This window comes from Erinaceus europaeus, chromosome 11, assembly GCF_950295315.1.
Source record: "Erinaceus europaeus chromosome 11, mEriEur2.1, whole genome shotgun sequence".
NCBI lineage: Eukaryota > Metazoa > Chordata > Mammalia > Eulipotyphla > Erinaceidae > Erinaceus > Erinaceus europaeus.
This window is the reverse complement of record NC_080172.1, coordinates 50,138,721-50,159,690: the sequence shown is the minus strand read 5'-3', so window position 1 is coordinate 50,159,690 and position 20,970 is coordinate 50,138,721. Positions and strand designations below refer to the sequence as shown.

The 20,970-nt window shown below is 56.2% G+C and overlaps 3 protein-coding genes across 8 annotated transcripts in view; 2 read left to right on the top strand and 1 right to left on the bottom strand.

The window, feature by feature from the left end:
- The window catches only part of SMG5 (SMG5 nonsense mediated mRNA decay factor), a 37,411-nt gene extending 22,302 nt beyond the window's left edge, over window positions 1-15,109 (top strand). For all 5 annotated transcript variants that reach the window (XM_016193589.2, XM_060201594.1, XM_007535448.3 and 2 more), the window contains 13 exons: window positions 55-263; window positions 758-895; window positions 1,038-1,643; window positions 2,558-2,733; window positions 4,044-4,119; window positions 5,459-5,634; window positions 6,634-6,792; window positions 11,762-11,821; window positions 12,182-12,341; window positions 12,616-12,706; window positions 13,305-13,379; window positions 13,565-13,703; window positions 13,798-15,109. In XM_016193589.2, the coding sequence (XP_016049075.1) occupies window positions 55-263; window positions 758-895; window positions 1,038-1,643; window positions 2,558-2,733; window positions 4,044-4,119; window positions 5,459-5,634; window positions 6,634-6,792; window positions 11,762-11,821; window positions 12,182-12,341; window positions 12,616-12,706; window positions 13,305-13,379; window positions 13,565-13,703; window positions 13,798-13,881 (2,149 nt within the window). In that variant the 3' untranslated portion in view covers window positions 13,882-15,109. The remainder of the gene's footprint in view (window positions 1-54; window positions 264-757; window positions 896-1,037; window positions 1,644-2,557; window positions 2,734-4,043; window positions 4,120-5,458; window positions 5,635-6,633; window positions 6,793-11,761; window positions 11,822-12,181; window positions 12,342-12,615; window positions 12,707-13,304; window positions 13,380-13,564; window positions 13,704-13,797) is intronic.
- A 137-nt stretch (window positions 15,110-15,246) lies between these two features.
- On the top strand, window positions 15,247-19,438 carry PAQR6 (progestin and adipoQ receptor family member 6). Of its 2 annotated transcripts, XM_007535462.3 has the most exons (8): window positions 15,250-15,811; window positions 16,738-16,800; window positions 17,136-17,263; window positions 17,347-17,552; window positions 17,630-17,756; window positions 17,994-18,090; window positions 18,173-18,323; window positions 18,565-19,438. In XM_007535462.3, exons 1-8 carry the CDS (start codon window positions 15,323-15,325, stop codon window positions 18,837-18,839), a joined length of 1,536 nt encoding a protein of 511 aa, XP_007535524.2. In that variant the 5' UTR covers window positions 15,250-15,322; the 3' UTR covers window positions 18,840-19,438. The 2 variants fall into 2 exon arrangements, with proteins under 2 accessions (XP_016049080.2, XP_007535524.2); XM_016193594.2 differs by lacking the exon at window positions 16,738-16,800 and having other exon boundaries at window positions 15,247-15,811.
- A 74-nt stretch (window positions 19,439-19,512) lies between these two features.
- Window positions 19,513-20,840, bottom strand: BGLAP (bone gamma-carboxyglutamate protein). Its single transcript, XM_007535461.3, has 4 exons — window positions 20,272-20,840; window positions 20,138-20,176; window positions 19,985-20,054; window positions 19,513-19,904 (listed from the first exon to the last, which is right to left on the bottom strand). Exons 1-4 carry the CDS (start codon window positions 20,333-20,335, stop codon window positions 19,775-19,777), a joined length of 303 nt encoding a protein of 100 aa, XP_007535523.1. The 5' UTR covers window positions 20,336-20,840; the 3' UTR covers window positions 19,513-19,774.
- Window positions 20,841-20,970: the final 130 nt, after the last annotated feature.

Genomic DNA, 20,970 nt, shown 5'->3' with positions numbered 1-20,970 from the left:
ACTCTTTGGCTTACTTCATCACTGACAATTGAAATTGTTCTGACCCATCCACAGTTCCATGGATGCAGAACTGACATCACTCTGCCAGTCAGTGCTGGAGGACTTCAACCTCTGTCTCTTCTACCTGCCCTCCTCACCCAACCTCAGCCTGGCCAGTGAGGATGAGGAGGAATATGAGAGCGGGTATGCATTCCTCCCAGACCTCCTCATCTTCCAGATGGTCATCATCTGCCTTATGGGTGTGCACAGCTTGAAGCAAGCAGGTAACTTCCCAAACTTCATAAGCTTGCCTCCACAGCCAGTCCCTTCGGCTGGGGACTGGATCACTGCTTGACTATGGTAGGGGAAGTTCCCTGAAGGAGTTGCTGGTGAATCAGCAAAGGTGACAGCACACATCCCTTCTCCTCCCACGCACACTCCTGAAGAAACAACGGGCAGGATCCTTAGCTGAACTCAGCCTTTGCTTATGGGGGCAGTCAGGCCATTCTGGAACCTGTTCTGGCAGAGTTGTCTGTAGAGCAAGCTGGAGAGGAAGAGAGGCGTGTCAGGACTGTGTGTGCAGGCAGAGACATCAGGGAACACAAGACAACACTAGAGGGTCCGTCCGCGAGGAAGCACAGTGGGGGTAGGGGACTGCCCACTTTGAGAAGATAAGGTGACAGTGCAGAGGCCTGAGAGACCTTTACTGGGAGGAGACCTGGAGAGAAAGGAGGGTTGAGGAGGAGCTGGAACTGATGCCCAGCTTTCCTGGCTTTAGGCTCCAAGCAGTACAGTGCAGCCATCGCCTTCACCCTGGCCCTCTTCTCCCACCTTGTCAATCATGTCAATATTCGACTGCAGGCTGAGCTGGAAGAGGGCGAAAACCCTGTCCCGGCATTCCAGAGTGATGGCACAGGTGCTGGGGTCTGGGGGGAAGTGAGTGGGGTAGGTTGGCAGGGAGCAGGGGTGCAGTGGGGAAGTGGTGTGGAGGAGCAGTTTCAAGCTCCGCAGGTTCCTGTTTGTTCCTAGGCCACCACCTGATCTCCTTCTGTCCACAGATGAACCTGAATCCAAGGAACTCCTAGAGAAGGAGGAGGAGGAGGAGCCCGGGCCTGAACCTCCTCCCGCAGAGCCACAAGCAGGTGAGGTCAAAAAGATTCGCAAGATCTCCCGCCTTTCCTGCCTTCGCCGCCGCCGCCATCCTCCTAAAGCTGGAGATGACAGTGACCTGAGTGAAGGCTTTGAGTCGGACTCCAGCCATGACTCTGCCCGGGCCAGTGAGGGTTCAGATAGTGGCTCTGACAAGAGTCTCGAAGGTGGAGGGACAGCTTTTGATGCTGAGACAGACTCAGATATGAACAGTCAAGAGTCCCGATCAGACCTGGAAGATATGGAGGACGAGGAAGGATCACGGTCCCCAGCCCCGGAAACACCCCGGGCTAGGCCAGAGGCTCCTGAGACCCTCAACGGCCCCCTGGGCCCCAGCGAGGCTAGCCTGACCAGCAATCTGCAAGCTATGTCCACCCAGATGTTCCAAACCAAGCGCTGCTTTCGCCTGGCACCCACCTTCAGCAACCTACTCCTCCAGCCCAATACTGAGCCTCCTGCCACAGAGGGCCGCAGGCCCTGCGTCAACGGGGATGTGGACAAGCCCTCAGAGCCAGGTATTTGGGCTCTTCGCCATCTCAGCCCTTATTTTGGTGCCTGCGTGCCCTGGGCACACTGCTGAGAGAGGAGCTGTTTCTCTGCAGTGCTCTCAGCCCCTCTCCTATCTTCTGCCTCAGCTGTCACTTTCTGCCTCTTTGCCATCCTCCCCCCCCCCCCTTTTTTTTGTAGCTTGACCCTCTCCCGCTCCAGCCTGCCCCGTGGTTAGGAGCTTTCCTCTACTGCAGGCAGTAGTAGAGGCAGCTTCCTCCCTTGGTGCCTTCCCAGGTCCCAGTAGGGGCTCCTGGCAGCTGAAAAACCATTTCCCACTGGGGTAGGTGGTTTGAGTGAAACTTGTCCCCTGTGGGGAGTCTCCTCTGTAAAGGGCACCTCAGAGCTGTGAGCATGTGCCAGTTATCAGGCCAGACCTTCTGGGGGCCTTGCAGCCCTCTGTACCTTCATAGTCTGCAGCCCTTTCCCACTCAGGTGGAGTTGCTTGTTTTCTGCCTGGCAAGTATCAGGTGAAGGGAAAAGGAGAAGCTGGTGCTCAGAGATGGGGTGACTTGTTCAGTGCTCTGCTATCACAATGAGCAGCTAAAATCTGGGTGTAGTTCTTTACACTCTGTGCCCCTTTTTCCCCCTGTGCTCAGGTTCCTTGTCTGTCCTCCCGGTACAGAATAGGCTCTTTATAAACGTGGTTGGCTGAGTGGTGCTCACACAGGAGCCGGGTCTTTCTTTCAAGCCAGGAGCCTTTCCCGGCTTGAAAGAAGCCCGTCAGTGAGCCCGGACAAATTGGGGAGGGATCTATAGGTGAGCTGGCTGCCTTTCATGGCTTTCTTCAGGAGAGCTCAGGCAGCATGGGGATGTGTTCCCCCAACAGGGTCCCCGCCTGTTCTGTGTGCTTGTGGTTCACCCCAGTTCTCACCCTCCACAGCCTCTGAGGAGGGCTCTGAGTCAGAAGGGAGTGACTCCAGTGGGCGCTCCTGTCGGAATGAGCACAGCTTGCAGGAGAAGCTGCAGGTGCTGATGGCTGAAGGGCTGCTCCCTGCAGTGAAAGTCTTCCTGGACTGGCTGCGGACCAACCCTGACCTCATCATCGTGTGTGCGCAGGTAAATCACCTCCCTCCCCCACCACCGCCCAGCACATTGTGGGAGAGGCCTGCCTCCCTGGGGGATCTGCTGAAGGACAGTGCTGTCAGCACTTGTACTTTTTGCTGGGGGGAGGTCAAGTCTCACCTTTGCCCTCAAGAAGAACATGGCCTGGGCTTGCTTTCAAGTTTTGCTGACTGGGGAAGCAAAAGAGCTGCTTGCTTGGCTGTGTAGCTCCAGGACCAGGCACAGTGCCTGCCATGATGAGTGGTGTGTTGATGAAAGCTGAGTCAGTATCACAGATTCTAGAGAACAGGGAGCAGGAGGAGTGAAGAGATTAGCCCTAGAAAATGGTGTGGTGCTCAGAGGCGCTATCCTGGGTACAGGGTGTGGAGCGAGAAGAGTCTAGTTGGTATCCCTAGAGGCAGAGTGGGGTGCTGGCAGTCTCCTGGGGTTCGGAGTCTCTACCCTTCTCTAGGTGGTTGGCTCCTTCCCTAGTCCAGAGAGTTTGGGTCCCAGCCAGGCATATCCTTGGGTGTGTGCTATGTCTTACTAATTAGTCATTGATTTTATTTTATTTATTTGTCTCCAAAGTTATAGCTGGGGCTCCAAATCCACTGCTCCTGGAGGCCATTCCCCCCCATTTTTGTTGCCCTTTTTATTATTATTGTTGTTGTTGGATAGGACAGAGCAAGAGAGGATTGGAAGGGGGAGAGAAAGATAGACACCTGTATACCTGCTTCACTGCTTGTGAGGTGACCGCCTGTAGGTGGGGAGCTGGGGGCTTGAACCTGGATCTTTATGCTGTGCCAAGCATGCTGAAACCACTGCACTACCCCCACCCTCCCACCCCCACCCTTGTTAGTCATTTTTCATTAGGAAAGTGTGGCATCAATTAAGATGTGGACTCATTTTCCCACAGAGCTGTCCCAGGATATGGCTGTTGTGGGGGGGGGAGCTGGAAGAAAAGGTTTGTTGATATTAATTTTTTTGAGGAGGCAACATAATGGTTATGCAAAAGATTCTCATGTCGGAGGTTCTGAGGTCCTAGGTTCAATCCTCAGTTCCACCATAAGCCAGAGCCGAGCAGTGTTCTGGTCTCTGTATCTCTCTCTCTCTCACTAAAATAAAGTAAAATATTAAAGATTATTATTATTATTATATTGATTTATTAAAGAGAAAGAGGGTAGGGGTGGAAGAGAACCAAAGTAGTGCTCTGCTCTGGCACATGCATTACCAGGGCTTGAACTTGAGAGCCCAGTGCTTATCCACATTCTACCTGTGGGGCACCCTGGGCATCTTTTGTTAAGGCCTCCTCCATCTCTCCCCAGAGTTCTCAGAGTCTGTGGAACCGCCTCTCTGTGTTGCTGAATCTCTTGCCAGCTGCCACTGAACTACAGGAGTCTGGTAAGTGGGTCCCTGGCAACCCCCTTCAGTCTCCTCTCCTTCATTGGCTCCTGAGCCCATCCCCTACCTGGCCTTTGGAGGAAGGAGGTTAATAAGATGTGTTGTCCAGCCTCCCCAGCACACAGCACTCATTGTGGTCTCGGCTGCTCTGGTTTCCTATTGCCGCCCTACTGCCCAGGCGGCCGTGTGCTCCTTGCAGAGGGCAGTGGGGACGGCAGGGGCAGTGAGAGAGCCAGGCCCTGTGCTGATATTCCACTGATGCCTGTGAAAAGCAACTTTGACCTCTAGAACTGTCTGCCTCTATTCCTCCACTCACCTTTCAGCCTGAAAACTCCACCTCCACCTACCAAGGTGGGACTCACCAAGGGCATTGCTTCTCCCTCCAGAGCTAATTCTCCCTATTGTGGGGTGCCACCAGTCTGTGTCCCTGTTCTCCCTGTTTGCTCTTCTCCTCATCCTTGAGGACTGCTCTTCTGTGGGACTGACCTTTGTATGCGCACTTCTTGTTCTTTTGTAAAGATTTATTTTTTAGAAGGTTCTACCAGGTGGGGTAATGGTTATTTAAGGAGATTCTCATGGAACCAGTTCGTGGTGCACCTGGTTAAAAGCACACATTTACAGGGGCCTGGCGGTAGCACAGTGGGCCTGGCAGTAGCAAAGTTGCAAGGACTGGCATAAGGATCCTGGTTCAAGCCCCCGGCCCCCACCTGCAGGGGGAATACTTCATGAGGGGTGAAGCAGTATTGTAGGTGTCTCTGTTTCTCTCCCACTCTATCTCTCCCTTCCCTCTCAGTTTCTGGCTGTCTCTATCCAATAAACAAAGATTTTTTTTAAAAAAGGCTCATACCTGAGGTTCTAGAGTCTCAGGTTCAGACCCACTATAATCCAGAGCTTAGCAGTACTCTGGTTAAAAAATCAAAATAAACATTTATTGACATGAGAGAGAGCCAGAACATCACTCTGGCACACATAATCCTGAGGATCGAACCTGGAACCTTGTGCTTTCCAGTCTAAGATTCTAATGACTGTGCCACCTCCAGAGCACACATTTATTTATTTTGGAAGAGACAGAGACCAGAATGCTGCTCGGTTCTGATCTATAATAGTGCTGGGGTTTGAACCTGGCACATCTGGGGCCTCAGGCATGCAGATCCTTTAACACATGGACCTGTCTCCCCACTCCCATTTGTCTTTTGTCCTCTCCTGCCATCTCTTCTATCTTTTGTCCTTGAAGTCCCTGTCTCTTCAGCCTGGGAATTTCTGAAGGGCAAGGGCTGTGTAGGCCCTGTCTGGGGTTTCCACAGGGAAGGAACTTAACATGTGTCCTCTCTTTCCCCAGGCCTTGCCCTGTGTCCTGAGGTCCAGGACCTTCTGGAAGGTTGTGAACTGCCCGACCTCCCCTCTAGCTTGCTGCTCCCAGAGGATATGGCGCTTCGCAACCTGCCCCCCCTGCGGGCTGCCCACAGACGCTTTCACTTTGACACTGATCGCCCCCTCCTCAGCGCCGTGGAGGAGGTGAGGCTGTGCTGTAGGACCCGTGGGGCCATGCTCAGGCCTTAGTTTTGACAGCCATGTGTCAGCTTCCTTCTTGGCTGAGAGTCCTGAGCTCTGCTATAGTAGAGGAGTCCTCACCACCACTCCACCACCTCCTCCATATTATATAGAGGACAGAACTGGGTCGTGAGGACTTTGAGTCTTTACCAGTTTCTTTTCTCCTATGGGTCTGGCCTCCTCCAAGCTGAACACACAACAGAGAAAGGTAGAGCTAGAGGGACATGTGCTTGCTGACTCAGGCCAGACACTGGCTTTCCTAGTTAGCCACACATGCAGGCTCTGTAACCCCATCCCCCCGCCCAACACACACACGCACGCACGCCACGCCACGCCACGCCACGCCACGCCACGCCACACCACACCACACCACACCACACCACACCACACACGCACACCCCTTGCCTGCTACCTTTCCAGCCAGAGCAAGTTGGCTCTACTTTGTTTTTACCAGAGCACTACTCAGCTCTGGCTTATGGTGGTGATGAGGATTGAATCTGGGACCTCAGAGCCTCAGGCTCTAGAGTGTTTGCATAACCATTATGCTATTTTCCCCACCCTCTAGTCTGCTTTATGCTGTAGGGTTCCAGATAGTTTTTGTTTGAAGAGTTTCACTGACCAAGGAAAAAAAAAGTTTGCAAGTACTGGTCTCATCCATTTATTGATCAGTCAGTTCCTCATTCTTTCAACCCTGAAGGGACTGAGCCCCAGAGACTCATAGGCCAGGTCTCCTCCCTCCACCCCCACCCCTCACCCCCACCCTGACAGGAGGCCCCTGCTTTGTGTGCAACTGCTTACCTGCCAACTGAAGGCAGTCTGCTCTGGGCCTTGGTGCTCCCCTTCCCCGCATCTCCCACCCAGAGCAGCCTAGTGCTGGAATGGCTGGAGTTGAAGGAGTGCGGGTGGGAGAGAGGCTTCTCTGGCTCTCACTCGCCTGAGCTGTACCCATATCTCCCTCCTCAGGCGGTCGTGCGAATCTGCTGCATCCGCAGCTTTGGTCACTTTGTCGCCCGCCTGCAAGGCAGCATCCTGCAGTTCAACCCCGAAGTGGGCATCTTCATCAGCACCGCGCAGTCTGAGCAGGAGAGCCTGCTGCAGCAGGCCCAGGCACAGTTCCGCATGGTGAGTCAGGCTTCTCCGCCCTGGGTACACCCTAGGCCCACAGAGCGGCCAGTTCTGACAGACAAACCTTTTGTGTGAGACTTTCATCTTATTCCAGAAGGAAACACAGGAATTTAAAACAATAATCTCAGGGAAGTCTCCAGCTTGAAAAGTGCTGGTTTTGGTAGGTGTTTCCTCTAAACTGTAGCTCTCAAGATTCCTTCTGGGGGTGGGGGTACATGAGAGTCCCTCAGGGAGGCCATGCACCACCATCCATACTGCTTACCTGGCGCCTCCTGCTCTGCCCAGGCACTTGCCCCCAGCTGCAGTGCTGCCGTATACTGACATGGCCCTTCATCCAGAGTTGTGGCTCACTGTGACACCCCACAGGTCCCTTACAGCCGCCTTACAAGACAGACATTGGCAACTGTCCTCATAGACAAGGCAAGACAGATGACAAAGGGTTGTTGCCCACAGCAAAGCTAGAGCTGCACAGTCGGCAAACCAGGCTCTTGTCCCTGCCAACCCCACCATCCCCGGCCATTGCCAGGGCTTCACAGCTCCTAGATGACTTTCTCTGCTCCCCATAGAGACAGAGAGAAAGGGAGAGATCGAGACATAGCACTGAAGCTTCTTCGAGTGCAGTAAAATTTGGGCTTAAACCTGGGTCGCAAAAATGGCAAAGCAGTGCTCTATCCAAGTGAGCTGTGTGTGTGTCAGTGTCACTAGGTTAATCACTGAGGCTGAGTGCCAGCATGACTGTTTACGGCTACCCTTTCCTTCCTTCTTCCCTCCCTCCATCTTGGTTGAGGGTGAAAGATAAAGAGGAGGAAAGATGCTGTATCAGGGTTCTACCAATTTTTCTTTTTAAATCCTGCTTACATGTTTTTTTCCCTCCTTTATTTGATAGGGTAGAGAGAATTTGAGAGGGGAGGGGAAGATAGATTCCTAAGCACTGCTTCACTGCTCGTGAAGCATTCCCCCCTGCATGTGGGGAGCAGGAGTTGGAACCCAGGTCCTCAAGCGTGGTCTCATGTGCATTCACTATCTAACCCCCCCTTTATTGGTATTATTATTTTTTAAAGAATTTTTTTAAATTATATAAGAGGGCGGGGGTAGATAGCATAATGGTTATGCAAAGAGACTCTCATGCCTGAGGCTCCGAAGTCCCAGGTTCAATCCCCCACACCACCATAAGCCAGAGTTGTGCAGTGCTCTGTATTTCTCTCTGTGTCTTACTCTCTCTGCATCTCTCTCAAAAATAAAATAAATAAAATACTTTAAAAAAAAGAAAGAAAAGAGGAGAGAGACAAAGAACCCGACACCACTCTGGTATATGTGCTGCTGGGGATTGAACTCAGGACCTCATGCTTGAGAGTACGAGGCTTTATCCACCTCCCAGACCAGTTATTTTTTTAATTTACTTTTTTTTTTTTGCCTCCAGGGTTATTACTAGGGCTAGGTGCCTATGAACCCACTGCTCCTGGAGGCCCTTTCCCCCCTTTTGTTGGCCTTATCATTGTTGTAGTTGTTGTTATTGTTGTTGGATAGGACAGAGAGAAATCGAGAGAGATGGGGAAGACGGGGGTGGGGGGTAGGGGTGGAGGAAGACACCTGCAGACGTGTTTCACTGCCTGTGAAATGGCTCCCCACCTGCTGGAGGAGGGGGGAAGGCGGGCTCGAACCGGGATCCTTGTGCTGGTCCTTGAGCTTCGTGCCATGTGCACTTAACTCGCTGTGCTACTGTTTTTTTATTTATCCATCTCTGGGGAGCCAGAGACGACCCGAACTGCCCCTGCGGCTACAGACAGACTTTTATTTATTTTAATGAGAGATGCGGAGGGAATGATACTGGGGGGGGAGAGGGGAGGGGCCATAGTGCTGCTCAGCTCTGGTGTCTGGTACTGTGGACTGAACCTGGCATTCTATCACTTTTGAAGTTTCCCTACTGCTTGCACTCCCTGTAGTGACCTGAGTCTTGAATCCATGTCCTTGCACAAGGTTATGTGTGTGCTCTACCACCTCCCAGCACCCCCTTTCTCTTTTTAATGTGGGACCAGGAAATAGAGGACTTAATGTCCAAATACCATTATTATTATTATTATTTCCTACCAGAGCACTGCTTAGCTTTGGTTTATGGTGGTGCAGGGGACTTAACCTGGGGCCTTCAAGCCTCAGGCATCAGAGTCTCTTTTTTATCTACCCCCCCACCCGCCCACACCTTTTTTTTTTTTTTTTTTTTACCTGAGCACTGCTCAACTCTGGTTTATGGTGGTGCGGGAGATTGAGCCTGGGACTTCAAAGCCTCAGGTATGAGAGTCTCTTTGCATAACCATTATGCTATTTCCTCCACCCCCCATGAATAATTTCTTTAGCTACCTTTCTTTCCCTTCCTTTCTCCCTTTCTCCCTTTTTTCCTTCCTTCCTTCCTTCCTTTCTTCCTTTCTTTCACCAGAGTACTACTCAGATCTGGCATATGGTGGTGCTGGGGATTGAACCTGGGACTTCAGAGCCTCAGGCATGAAAGTTATTTATGGGAGTCAGGTGGTAGCACAGCGGGTTAAGCGCAGGTGGCACAAAGCGCAAGGACTGGTGTAAGGATCCCAGTTCGAGTCCCTGCCTCCCCATCTGCAGGGGAGTCGCTTCACAGGCAGTGAAGCAGGTCTGCAGGTGTCTCTCTCTTTCTCTCCCCCTCTCTGTCTTCCCCTCCTCCATTTCTCTTTGTCCTATCCAACAATAACATCAATAACAATAATAATAACTACAACAATTTAAAAGGGGGGCAACATTGGGGGTCGGGTGGTGGCCCAGTGTGTTAAGTGCACATGGTGCAAAGCGCAAGGACCAGCATAAGGATCCCGGTTCGAGCCCCCAGCTCCCCACCTACAGGGGAGTCGCTTCACAGGCGGTGAAGCAGGTCTGCAGGTGTCTTATCTCTCTCTCCCCATCTCTGTCTTCCCCTCCTCTCTCCATTTCTCTCTGTCATATCCAACAATGAACAACATCAACAATGGTAATAATAATAACAACCACAACGAGGCTACAACAAGGGCAACAAAAGGGGAAAAAGGGGGGGGTAACAAAGGGGAATAAGAAAGTTATTTATATTGCCATTATGCTGTCTCCCCAGCCTAAGCCAGTATATATATTTTAACACTTAATACTTTCTTTTTTACATATTTTTATTATCTTTATTTAATAGAGACAGCCAGAAACTGAGAGAGAAGGGAACAATAAAGAGAGAGAGAGACACCTACAGTTACTGCTTCACCACTAGCAAAGTTTTCCTTCTGCGGGGGGAGGGGAGGGCTCGTACCTGGGTCCTTGTGCACTGTAACGTGGACTCAACCAGGTGCGCCACCACCTGGCCCCCACGCCAGTTTTTTTTTTTTTCTTTTTCTGTATACTGGGAGGGAGAGCGACTTTATATAGCATTGCTCCTTTGGTGCTGTCCGCGGTGCCAAGGATGAAGACCAGGGTTTCGTGTATGGGAAGGCTATAGTCTACACACTGCACCATCTCCTACCCTCTCCTGTCTTTGTTCTGAACTGCTTGGGGTCCAGGGGTCCTCTGCTCCTGCTCATCAGGTCATCCATCCCCTGGGATTCAGTGCTCCGTGATGACTTTCACAGAGAGACAGAGAGAGAGTGAAAGGCCACAACAGCAAAGCTTTCTTCAGTGTGGGGTGTGCAGATGGCAAAGCAGCGCACTGTTCAAATAACTTCATTCGTTGGCGCAGGGTTGGGATGAGTTTATACATTCCAGATTAATCATTTACTCACGGGGTATATGGAGAGAACCAGAGCATCACTCAGGTGCATGGGATGCTAGGGTCAAACTCATGACCTCACGCTGGTAAATTCGGCTCTCTCTCCCTGTTGCGCCATCTCCCAGGCTGCGCAGATGAGTATTTTACAGCACTGCTCTGACGATACTAGTGTGTTCAGCAAGAGCTGTAGTGGCTCCTCATGTCTGAGTTTGTTGTTGTGTGCTGCGGAGAAGAGAGAGGGGTTCCGGAGCGAAGAGGGAACACAAATCTTTATTTGCGCTGGCACCTCAGAGTTGGGTGCTAGAGAAACAGGTTGGGCCACATGGAGGTAGCGAAAATGGCCGCCTCACGCAGTAACCTTTCCTGCGTCTGAACACTGAAGTGAAGCACTGGCAAGAGAGCGAGGTGCAGAAGAAGAACGGCTTTTATAGGAGTAGCTTTCCCAAGAATGGGAAGGGGGAGGAGTAACCATAGCACTCCAGGATAGGATAATAACTCTCGTGAGAATGGGAAGGGGGAGGAGTAACCAAAGCACTTCAACTATGGCGGGGAAATAGACAATGCCCTGAGGGCACAACATGGTGGAATAGGCGCTCCAAGAATGTCCCAACTCTCGCGGGCCCGAGGGGACAACATGGCAGATGTGACTGCACAATTTCCCAGCATGAGTTCCCCACCCCTAACCTGGTGATCTAGACTGTTGAGGAATTTGCATTTGAGGCAGAAAGTAAAGAAAACTGTCCCCTGGAGCTAGGGCCCTCATGGGCATTGGGTGGCTTTGGCTTCAGGCGGAGAACATGGGCTAGGCCAGCCCTGGGCAGAGAGCAGTGGGGAGGGGCCCCAGCTCACATGGGCTGCCCCATGAAGGAGGTACAGTTGCCAGGTCTGGGAAGCTGGCAATTTCAGGGACTGAGGGTGGGAAATAATTAAAGCCAGTTGGGCTCTGCAAGTGGGTTGTCAGAGGGGGAGGTACAGGACAGTTTGAGGGGCTTCAGTGTCAGTGGGCTGGTGATGGGGGAGTGGGACTGGGGAGGACACAGCTTAGGACACCCTGAGCTCTCCCTACCAGCCTCCCCATCCTTGAGCAGGAGCAAGAGGTGGCTGCTTCAGGTTGCCTCTGAGTCTTAAGCCCCAGCAGTTCCTCTTGCTCATCTTGACCTCTGGAGAAAAAAACAATCCCAGCTGGCACCCCAAGTTAGTGCTTGCTTTCCCCTCTCCCAGGCTCAGGAGGAAGCACGGCGGAACAGGCTGATGAGGGACATGGCTCAGCTGCGACTGCAGGTAGGCAGAGCTGTTTCCCACTGCTGGGGTGGCTGCCAGCCTGCTGGCAGAGCCTCTCCCACAGCTGCAGTGCCCGCACTGGTCTGTGGGGCCTCCATGTTACCCAGCATCTGTCTGGGGTCCAGCTCCTTCTTGCCCCAGTCTTAGTGCCCTCTTTCTGCTTTCACTGCCTTTCTCTTGACCTTAGTCCTCGTTTCTGACTGCTTGTCCTTCGTGGTCCTCAATAGAGTCCCCTGTCCCTGTTGCTGCAGGAGTTCCCAAGAACCACCTGCAGTACCATTTACCATTCTTGGACCCTGCCAACCCTCTCACTCAGGCTGCAGGGCCACACATGAGCGTTTCTTTCCCATCTCTCACCAGCTGGAGGTCTCTCAGTTGGAGGGGAGCCTGCAACAGCCCAAGGCCCAGTCAGCCATGTCTCCCTACCTCGTCCCTGACACCCAGGCCCTTTGCCACCACCTTCCAGTCATCCGACAGCTGGCCTCCAGCGGCCGCTTCATTGTCATTATCCCAAGGACAGGTGAGGGCACTGGGGAGGAGGATGGAATGGGAGGGAAGACAGGTAGCGTGCAGATGACAGGTTCCACAAGGTGGTCCTGGTCAACACTAGCCACCTTTCTGAGCCTGGCACGTGTCCTGAAACAGGTGCCTGGAATCTCTGCGAAGCCTAACTCGCAGGCTGCGGAGGACTGATTTGGAAGCTCCTCAGCACGTTGCTGGCTGAGCTCTGATCGGGTTCCTGGGTGGCCACAGGCAGTCCCTGCTCTAAGTACATCTGTCTGCTTCCCTCCCAGTCATCGATGGCCTAGATCTGCTGAAGAAGGAGCACCCAGGGGCCAGGGATGGGATCCGGTACCTGGAGGCAGAGTTTAAGAAAGGAAACAGGTGGGTGTAGCTGGCTTCCTGCCTCTTGCTACTTAGGTGAGGCTCCCACTTGTAGCCCCTGGGCAGGGAGAACCAAGGCAGGTGCTGAAATGAGGGTAACCTGAACGGCCGGGGGGCGCACTGCCCTGACCACAGTGCTGCTGTAACTGACCCTCTTCCAGACTCTGGGCTTCTTGGTCCTCGGCAGGTGGTCTGCTCATCAGGCTGGCTCAGCCAGGCAGAGGCCTCATGTGTCCCCTGAAGCCACCAAGAACACTAAGTGGCCGAGGCCCATCCTCTGGCCTGGAGGACTGGGCAGTGGGGGTAGGGAAGAGGGAAGTGCTTTGTGCTGGCAGGAAGCTGCACAAAGCCTGCTTGTCTGGGCCTGGTCCCCAGAAACCCTAACTTGAAAAGCATCTGCTGCCATTTCTTGCCAGCCCTCCCCTGGGAGGAGTAGGCCAGTGTTATCAGAGAGGAGCTGAAAAGAGGAGGCCAGGAAGCCACTTCAGAATGGCTCCACACAGACTTGTGATAGGACCCTCCCCCCAGCCCACAATGGCTGCTTTGTGTGAGGCACCCTCCCTCTCTGCCCCCCACCTTCACTCTGTCTCCTTTGCAGGTACATTCGCTGCCAGAAAGAGGTGGGAAAGAGCTTCGAGCGACATAAGCTGAAGAGGCAAGATGCAGATGCCTGGTGAGTTTACCCAGCCCTCCTGCACTTCCCAGAAGGCAGGCAGCGCCCCCTGTAGGCCCCAACTCCACTGGCATCCTGCTGCTTGGGATGCACTTGTACACTTGTATGCACCCCATCACCCTCCTGCAGGCCAGCCTCTGGGGTGCCTGCCCCCTGCCTGCTCCTCACCACACCCCTCCCTCCAGGTCGCTCTATAAGATCCTGGACAGCTGCAAGCAGCTGACGCTGGCCCAGGGGGCAGGTGAGGAGGACCCAAGTGGCATGGTCACCATCGTCACAGGCCTTCCTCTGGATGACCCTGGCAAGCTCTCAGGCCCTATGCAGGTACCTGGGTGAGGGCTGCTTTGGATGGGGCTGGGGCTGGCACACCATGGTTCAGGGGCTCAGGCCCTCCCTGTCATCCCTCCCCGGTCCACAGGCAGCCCTGCAGGCCGCGGCGCATGCCAGCGTGGACGTCAAGAACGTTTTGGATTTCTACAAGCAGTGGAAGGAGATTGGTTGAAGCTGATGCCCATGCCTTGCAGTGGGGCTGACTCCAGATCTCTCCTGCCCTCCCTGGCAGCAGGACCACCACCTGTAGTCACCCCACCACATGCAGACTCACGCACGCGCACAGAAAGGCAGGCAGGCAGGCAGGTGGCTACACACAGCTGCAGGGAAGCCCAGGAGCGGGCGGGGGGCAGGGCCCGTTGCCAAGACGACGCCAGGAAAGTGAGGGAGGTGGCTTGGAGCAGGAAAAGCCTGGGCCCCCCAGCCCGTCTTCCAGCCCAGCCCCTGCCACCCCCAGGGGTAGTGGCAGTGGCAGGCAGGGGTGTCCGCATTCCATCTGGGGACAGGCACACATGGGGCCCTTCTTCCTTACAGAACACAGGCAGGCAGTGGGGCCAGGAGTTTGGAGCCTCTGGGCACCAGAGCAAGAGTTGGGTGATGCCAGCTGTCCAGGTGGTCCTCTGTAGACCCTTCCCTGGGGACCACCTAGCCTCCTCACTCCCCTGGTCCAGGGTTGGGCAGCTCTGGAGCCTCAGATACTCAAAGAGGAGGGGCCAGAAGGGCCCGAGGCTGCCCAAGCCCATAGCAGGGCAGGGGCCTGCGTCGCCTTCCACTGCAGGGCCTCACACCCTGTGCCCCCATTTCTGCTTTCTGTCCTCGTCAGCTTCCAGGGCAGGGAGCAGCTGGACAGAGGCTGCAGGCAGTCTGGCCTGTGTGCTGGTCAGAGCTCCTGTGTCCTCTGGGCAGTGGGTGCCAGTAAGAGGAGAGGGATGGGCCAAAGCTACCACCCCTCACAGAGTGCCTCCCCCATCTGGGTGGGTGGTGGCCCTCTGTCCCAATGGACCTCCCTGCTTCTGACCTCCCAGGACCCAGGTGGGGCTGCACACAGGGCTCGCTTAAGAATGCCCAGGCGAATTGTGGAAGCAGAGATCATGAATAGCTCAGGGCAGTGAGCCGAGCAAGAGCAGAGCTGCCTACGGGAGGCTCTGGCCCGGGGTGGCCTCGGCCCACACCCCTTAGGGCCGGGTTGGGGCTGGGGGGTGTCTCAGCTCAGCTGGCCCCCCCACCCCAGTGCTGATCTAGTTTCCCAGCTGTTCTCAGAGGAGAGCAAGCAGGCTTCCTGTCTCCTTCCTCTAATGACAGCAAGTCAAAGCCAGCCCAGGGCAGTGGGCAACCCCTGCTCAAGTCCCTGGCAGAGACTAAGACTAAAGCATCACTCAATAAAGACTCCCCCAAACCTGCCCCGCCTCCTGGTGCCTCTGTTTTCCTTGGGACATGGGCGAGCTGAATGGCCTTTGGGGATAGTTTCCTTGAGGTGGACTGATGAAGCAAGACGCTGCAATTGAAATGGGAGCTCCAGAAATGTTTATGAGAAGCAGAGCAGCACTCTGCCAGACTCAGCGCCAGGGTTTGAGTCCAGTGCTCGAGCCACAGCACCACCAGGTGCACGTGAAATGGTGCTGCCTGGGTGCTCATTTATGGGTACCCTGGCTCAGAATGGGGAGGGCCTTGAAGCCAGCCCTGCGTCCCTAGTCCCTGGTGTGTGTCAAGGCTCTTGGCTGGGTGGTTATTTGCCACAGAAGCCTGCTGAGTCTGTAGCCCACCCACTCATCAGTGGGCCTGGGAGGTGGCTTCTGACCCTGCCCAGGACCTGGGTTCTCTGCCAGCCTGGCAGGGCCATCTCTACAAGAGTGAGCTCGAAGAGGTTGGGCCAGAGGCTTGCTGTTCAGGAGGCCTTGAGCTGCCTGCTAATGGGCTGGGCCGCCCTCACTGCTCCCCAGGGACTGAACAAGGCTGGGATTGTTCTGGCTCCCCTTTGTTTCCCACTCCCCGCCCAGGACTGCCATTCTCCCTACCCTGTGGGCTTGGCTGGTAGAGCTAGGACTCCACCTGCTGAAGGAGCCCTGGCCCTCTACCCTCCACCTCAGAAGGCTGCAGACAGGGTAAGGGGGCCCACCTGGCTGGTGCTACGAGGAAGTTGAGGGCCAGAGGCATTGCAGCCCTCCACTACGGGGGGAGGGGAGGTGCTGGGCCAAGCCAAGCTCTCCCACCCTCCCAGGGGCCCTGGTCTGCCTGAGCCAGCACCCAGATTAGGGCAGAGCCCCATGACCTTAGGACAGCCCCTAATGTACCAAGTAAGGCTGAATGAGGGGGTAGGAAGAAGGGTGAGGCGTGGTTTCCCGAAAAATTTTTTTTGAGGCATGTCAGGAGAGGTGGGCAGCTGGAGGCAGTGCACAGGTCTGGGGCTCAGAGGAGGGACAGGAGTACTCTGCACACTCCACATAGCATAGCCAGGCACCCCCGGCTCCCTACCCCACCTGGGCGGGCTTCTGTGTGCTCATTCCAGGCACCCAGAAATGAGCACTTCCACTGGTGGAGGTACTGGGGCCCGCTGGCCTCCAGGAATTGAGTTTTTTTTATTTCCCCCATTGTTGCCCTTGTTTTATTATTGTAGTAGTTGTTGATGTCATCATTGTTGGATAGGACAGAGAAATGGAGAGAGGAGGGGAAAACGGGGAGAGAAAGATAGACACCTGCAGACCTATTTCACCGCCTATGAAGTGACTCCCCTGCAGGTAGGGAGCCAGGAGCTCAAACTGGAATCCTTATGCCGGTCCCTGAGCTTTGCGTCATGTGCGCTTAACACTGCTACTGCCCAGCTCCCAGGAATTGAGGTTCTGAGATGGAAACAGTAGGGAGAGCAGGGTCTGTTGCCAAGGTCCAGGCTTACTGATGTGAGGCAGCCTTAAAGCTGAGGAGCCTCCCAGATGGAGGGGGTGGGTGGGCAGTGTTCACAGGCTCCCAGCCACCTGAGACTCGATGGGGGTGGGGCCAGACCCCTAACCCCCAGCCTCTGCTTTGCCTCTAGGTCGGCTTTGCCATGCTCAGTCTCAAGCTGCCCCAGCTCCTGCGCATCCACGAGGTCCCCCGGGTGAGGCCTGCAGTCTCCCCCAAATCTCCACTCCAGGGGACAGCTGGGGCAAAGGGTTTGCTTCTAGCAACTGGAGCCCTTCCCACAGGCTACCTATAGCCACCCCCCCCACACACACAGAGGCACACACACTTCTTGAGGCTCCTGAGGAGCCAGAGCCTGGGCTACCCCACCCCACAGCGCCTCCATTCCTGCTGCCCCCCTGTGGCTATTGGGGCCTGAGGTCAGGCAGTGTTAAGTCTGGCTTTGGGGCTCTTGTGTTCCCCATTCTCCTCACCTTTGCTTTTAGAGATCTCCCTGGGGAGGGCCTGGCAGTGACCTTCCCTATCCTGTAGGTGTTCTGGGAAGATGGAATCATGTCGGGCTACCGGCACCCCAGCAGCTCCGCCGTGGACTGCATCCTCAGCTCCTTCCAAATGACCAACGAGACGGTCAACATCTGGAGCCACTTCCTGCCCACCTGGTGAGGGTGGTTGGGTGCCAGCGGCCTGAGTTAGGGCTGGAGGAGGGACCCTAGGCCTGAGCTCTCACCTGTGCCCCACACAGGTACTTTGTGTGGCGCCTACTGGTGCTGGTGGGGACCCCGGGCTTCGGGGCAGATCCCTACCACTGGCCACTGCTGGCCTTCCTGCTACCTGCCTGCCTCTACCCCTTCGCCTCGTGCTGCGCACACACCTTCAGCTCCATGTCGGCCCGCGCACACCACATCTGCTACTTCCTGGACTACGGTGCACTCAGCCTCTATAGCCTGGGTGAGCGGAGCTCCAGGAAGGGGCAGTGGGGGGCTGTGAGGAGCCTCCTCCAACTAGCACCCCACCTCTGCCCCCAGGCTGTGCCGTCTCCTATGCCGCCTACTCCGTGCCAGCCTCCTGGCTGCACAGCCACCTCTGCCAGCTCTTTGTGCCCATCGCCACACTCAACTCCTTCCTGTGCACTGGCCTCTCTTGCTACTCCCGGTGGGTGAAGGGCAGATGGAGGGTCGGGGAGGGGCACCTCCGAGCATAGCCAAGGCTCCTCAGCACAGCAGAGCCCAGGAGCATTTATTGAACACATACTTGGTACCGGGCCTCTACCCCATTTGCCAGCAGAGGCCTCCTTCCTCAGCCCTTCAGCCTGTCCTGGCTCCAGGGTCCCTTACCACTGCGGCCCTGCCCAACAATGTGGGCACCTGCCTGCCCTCGGTCTGCCCACAGGTTCCCTGAGCTGGAGAGCCCGGGGTTCAGCAAGCTGCTGCGCACAGCCGCCTTCACCTACCCCTTCCTGTTTGACAACCTCCCACTTTTCTATCGGGTGAGATCCTTGGCCTTCCACTAGTCCCCACCTGCTCCTCCTGCCCCCACCCCTGCCCTTGGCAGCAGTCACTTTCCTGCAGCTGGGGCTGTGCTGGGGCTGGACCCCCACCTGTGGACAGGAAGCACTGACTGTCAGTCATGGCTACCACCTGCTCTGCGCGGGGCTCACTGGCTTCCTCTTCACCACGCGTCTGCCTGAGCGCCTGGCACCTGGCCGTTTTGACTATGTCGGTGAGAACAAGCTGGGCCTGGAGGGAGGTAGGGGGACCCACAAAGTCCAGCGGGAATATGGTCAGTCAGAGCCATGTCTGTTCCGAGTTAGCAGGCCAGGCCAGCAACACGTCCTCCAGGGCTCTGTCACACCTCCATAACTCAGAGGACAAGTCCTCAGTTTGAGGGGACCTGCTGTGGATCACAGGCTGGGTCTGGGTGACCCCAGAATGTGTATCCTGACACGCCCACACCCCCACAGGCCACAGCCACCAGCTGTTTCACATCTGTGCAGTGTTGGGCACCCACTTCCAGCTGGAGGCTGTACTGGCCGACATGAGGTCACGCCGGGCCTGGATGGTGGTGCAGGGGCCGCCCCCAGGGCGGGCAGGCACACTGGGCACACTGGGCCTGGTGCTGGCCGGGAACGTGCTCATCATCGCCGCCTTCACCTCCTCCCTGCCCCGGGCTCCTACTGCCTGCTCCCTGCTGCAGGGGGGCCCACTGGAGAGGGGTGCGAAAGCCAAGCCACAGTAGGCCTTCTCAGAGCTGCCTGGGTAGGGTGAAGCCCCAACAAAGCCTGACAAGGTAGGGGTGCTGCTGGGCCTGGAGGCAGAGCAGGAGTACAGAAAAGGCAGGGGACAGACGATGAGCCAGGATGGAGTGGTGGAGAAGGGCGGTGGAGCAGGTGAGGCAGGTGAGGGCATGGGAAGTGCAGAGGGTCTGAAGTGTGTGTTCAGGCTGGACAGTGGGGTGGGAAGGTGCGGGGCTAATCCTGGTGCTGCTAGAAGTCTCTGCCAAGGAGCACTGATACCCCTAACCGGGCTGGCCGGCCTAGAATGCTTAGGCCAGAGGTACTGCTCAGGCCCAGGAAGCACTAACATGACTGGCCAGAGGGGTCTGCTGCGCCCCGCCCCAGCCCAGGCTGCCGAGTGCCCCTGGGCCCCCAGCTGTTTATCCTGCGAGTGGGGTGGCAGCCATGATGCAGGAGCCTAGGCCCTTGAGCCTGGATTATCTGGGGCACAGGTGGGTTCAGGGGAGGTGGGCATGGCTGGGCTTTGGGGGACACCAAGTTAGCCTTTTAGGAAGCCACCCTATAGCTTGCATGGCAACTACCAATAAATGAATGAAAACCAGAGTTGGGAGCACTTTCTGGCTCTTCCACCCTATGCTCCCCTCACCCCATGAACAGAAACGCAAACGCACAGCCTCGGTTTATCGTCTGGGTTTTATTCTAGAGTGACTCCAGTTCCACGAGATTCTACGGCTGAGGTCTGGGGTGGGCAGGAGTCAGCCAAGGGACTGGAGGGGGCATAGGGGGAGTGGGGGGACTCCACAGCTCAGGCCTGGCTTCCAAACAGAAAAGCAGCCTGAGCCGGACAGGATAAGGCGAACAGGACAAGGGGCAGGCCAGATGGGCAGTGCTGGGGTCTCGTGGGACTTGAGGCAGGTGGTGGGCAGGCGGCTGGGCTCTAGGCGGTGCCGTAGAATCTCCGGTAGGCCTCTTGGAAGCCAATGAGGTCAGCCAGCTCGTCGCAGTCAGCATTGAGTTCACACACCTCCCGCTTGGGCTCCAGGGGGTCTGGGTAGGGGGCTGGGGCACTGAACCCCCATGGAGCCGTCCGTCACCCCCTCCTCCCGCAGCCCCACACCCCCTCCCTGCCAGGGCACCCGACTCTCACCCGGGTCCCTGAGCCAGGTAGCGGCGCAGTCTCCTCACCACCTCACTGCCCTCCTGCTTGGACATGAAGGCTGTGGAGAGAAGTGGTCAGCGGGGTGGGATTGGGGCCCCAGGGATGGGGGTGCAGTGGAAAGCCCCCCAAGTGCCCTTGTACCTGCTCCTCTGCCGGGTTCTGGGCGACTGGGCTCTGCATCTGCAAGGAGAGACACTGGGCTTAATCACCCCAAGAGGGCCAAGCTCAGTCCCTCTGTCCCTTCCTCCTTCCCTACCTCCGGGCTCAGGGCTTACCTGCCGGGTGGGCGAGACAGAGGGCGGCCAGGGCCAGCAGGGCAAGGAGTGCGAGGGGCCTCATGGTGTCAGGCAGCTGCGGCTCAGGCTGAAGTACCCTTGCCAGCCTCGGTTTCTGCTTTTTATACTCTGGGGCCGACCCAGGACAGCGGGTCGTGTCTGCCAGGGCTATTTGGGGGTGCTCCGCCCTGGTGCTGCAGGCCAAACCCCAGAGGATGCTGTGGTTGGAGCTGTGGCCCAGAGTGGGGGAGGCGAGGAGGGAGGGCTGAGGTCTGGGGTGGGCAGGAGTCAGCCAAGGGACTGGAGGGGGCTTGGGGGGAGTGGGGGGACTCTACAGCTCAGGCCTGGCTTCCAAACAGAAAAGCAGCCTGAGCCGGACAGGATAAGGAGAACAGGACGAGGGGGCAGGCCAGGTGGGCTTTGTGCTGGGGTCTCGTGGCCCTGCTGGCGTCCGCCCCCTTCCCCATATCTCTGTCCCTCAGGTCCCTTCAGTGGTAGAGCCACAGCTCCCAGGAGAGCCCCTCATGGCCCCCCAGAGTGATGCCTCGGGAGCAGCACCCCACTCCATCCACCTGCTGGGCCCAACGGGAGGCCTGCATCACCCCCAGGACACCCAATGCCCCAGAGCGCAGAGCCCCACTATGCCTGCCTGGGCAGCATCCCACGGGAAGAGCGGCACTTTAACCTTAGTTACCCCAC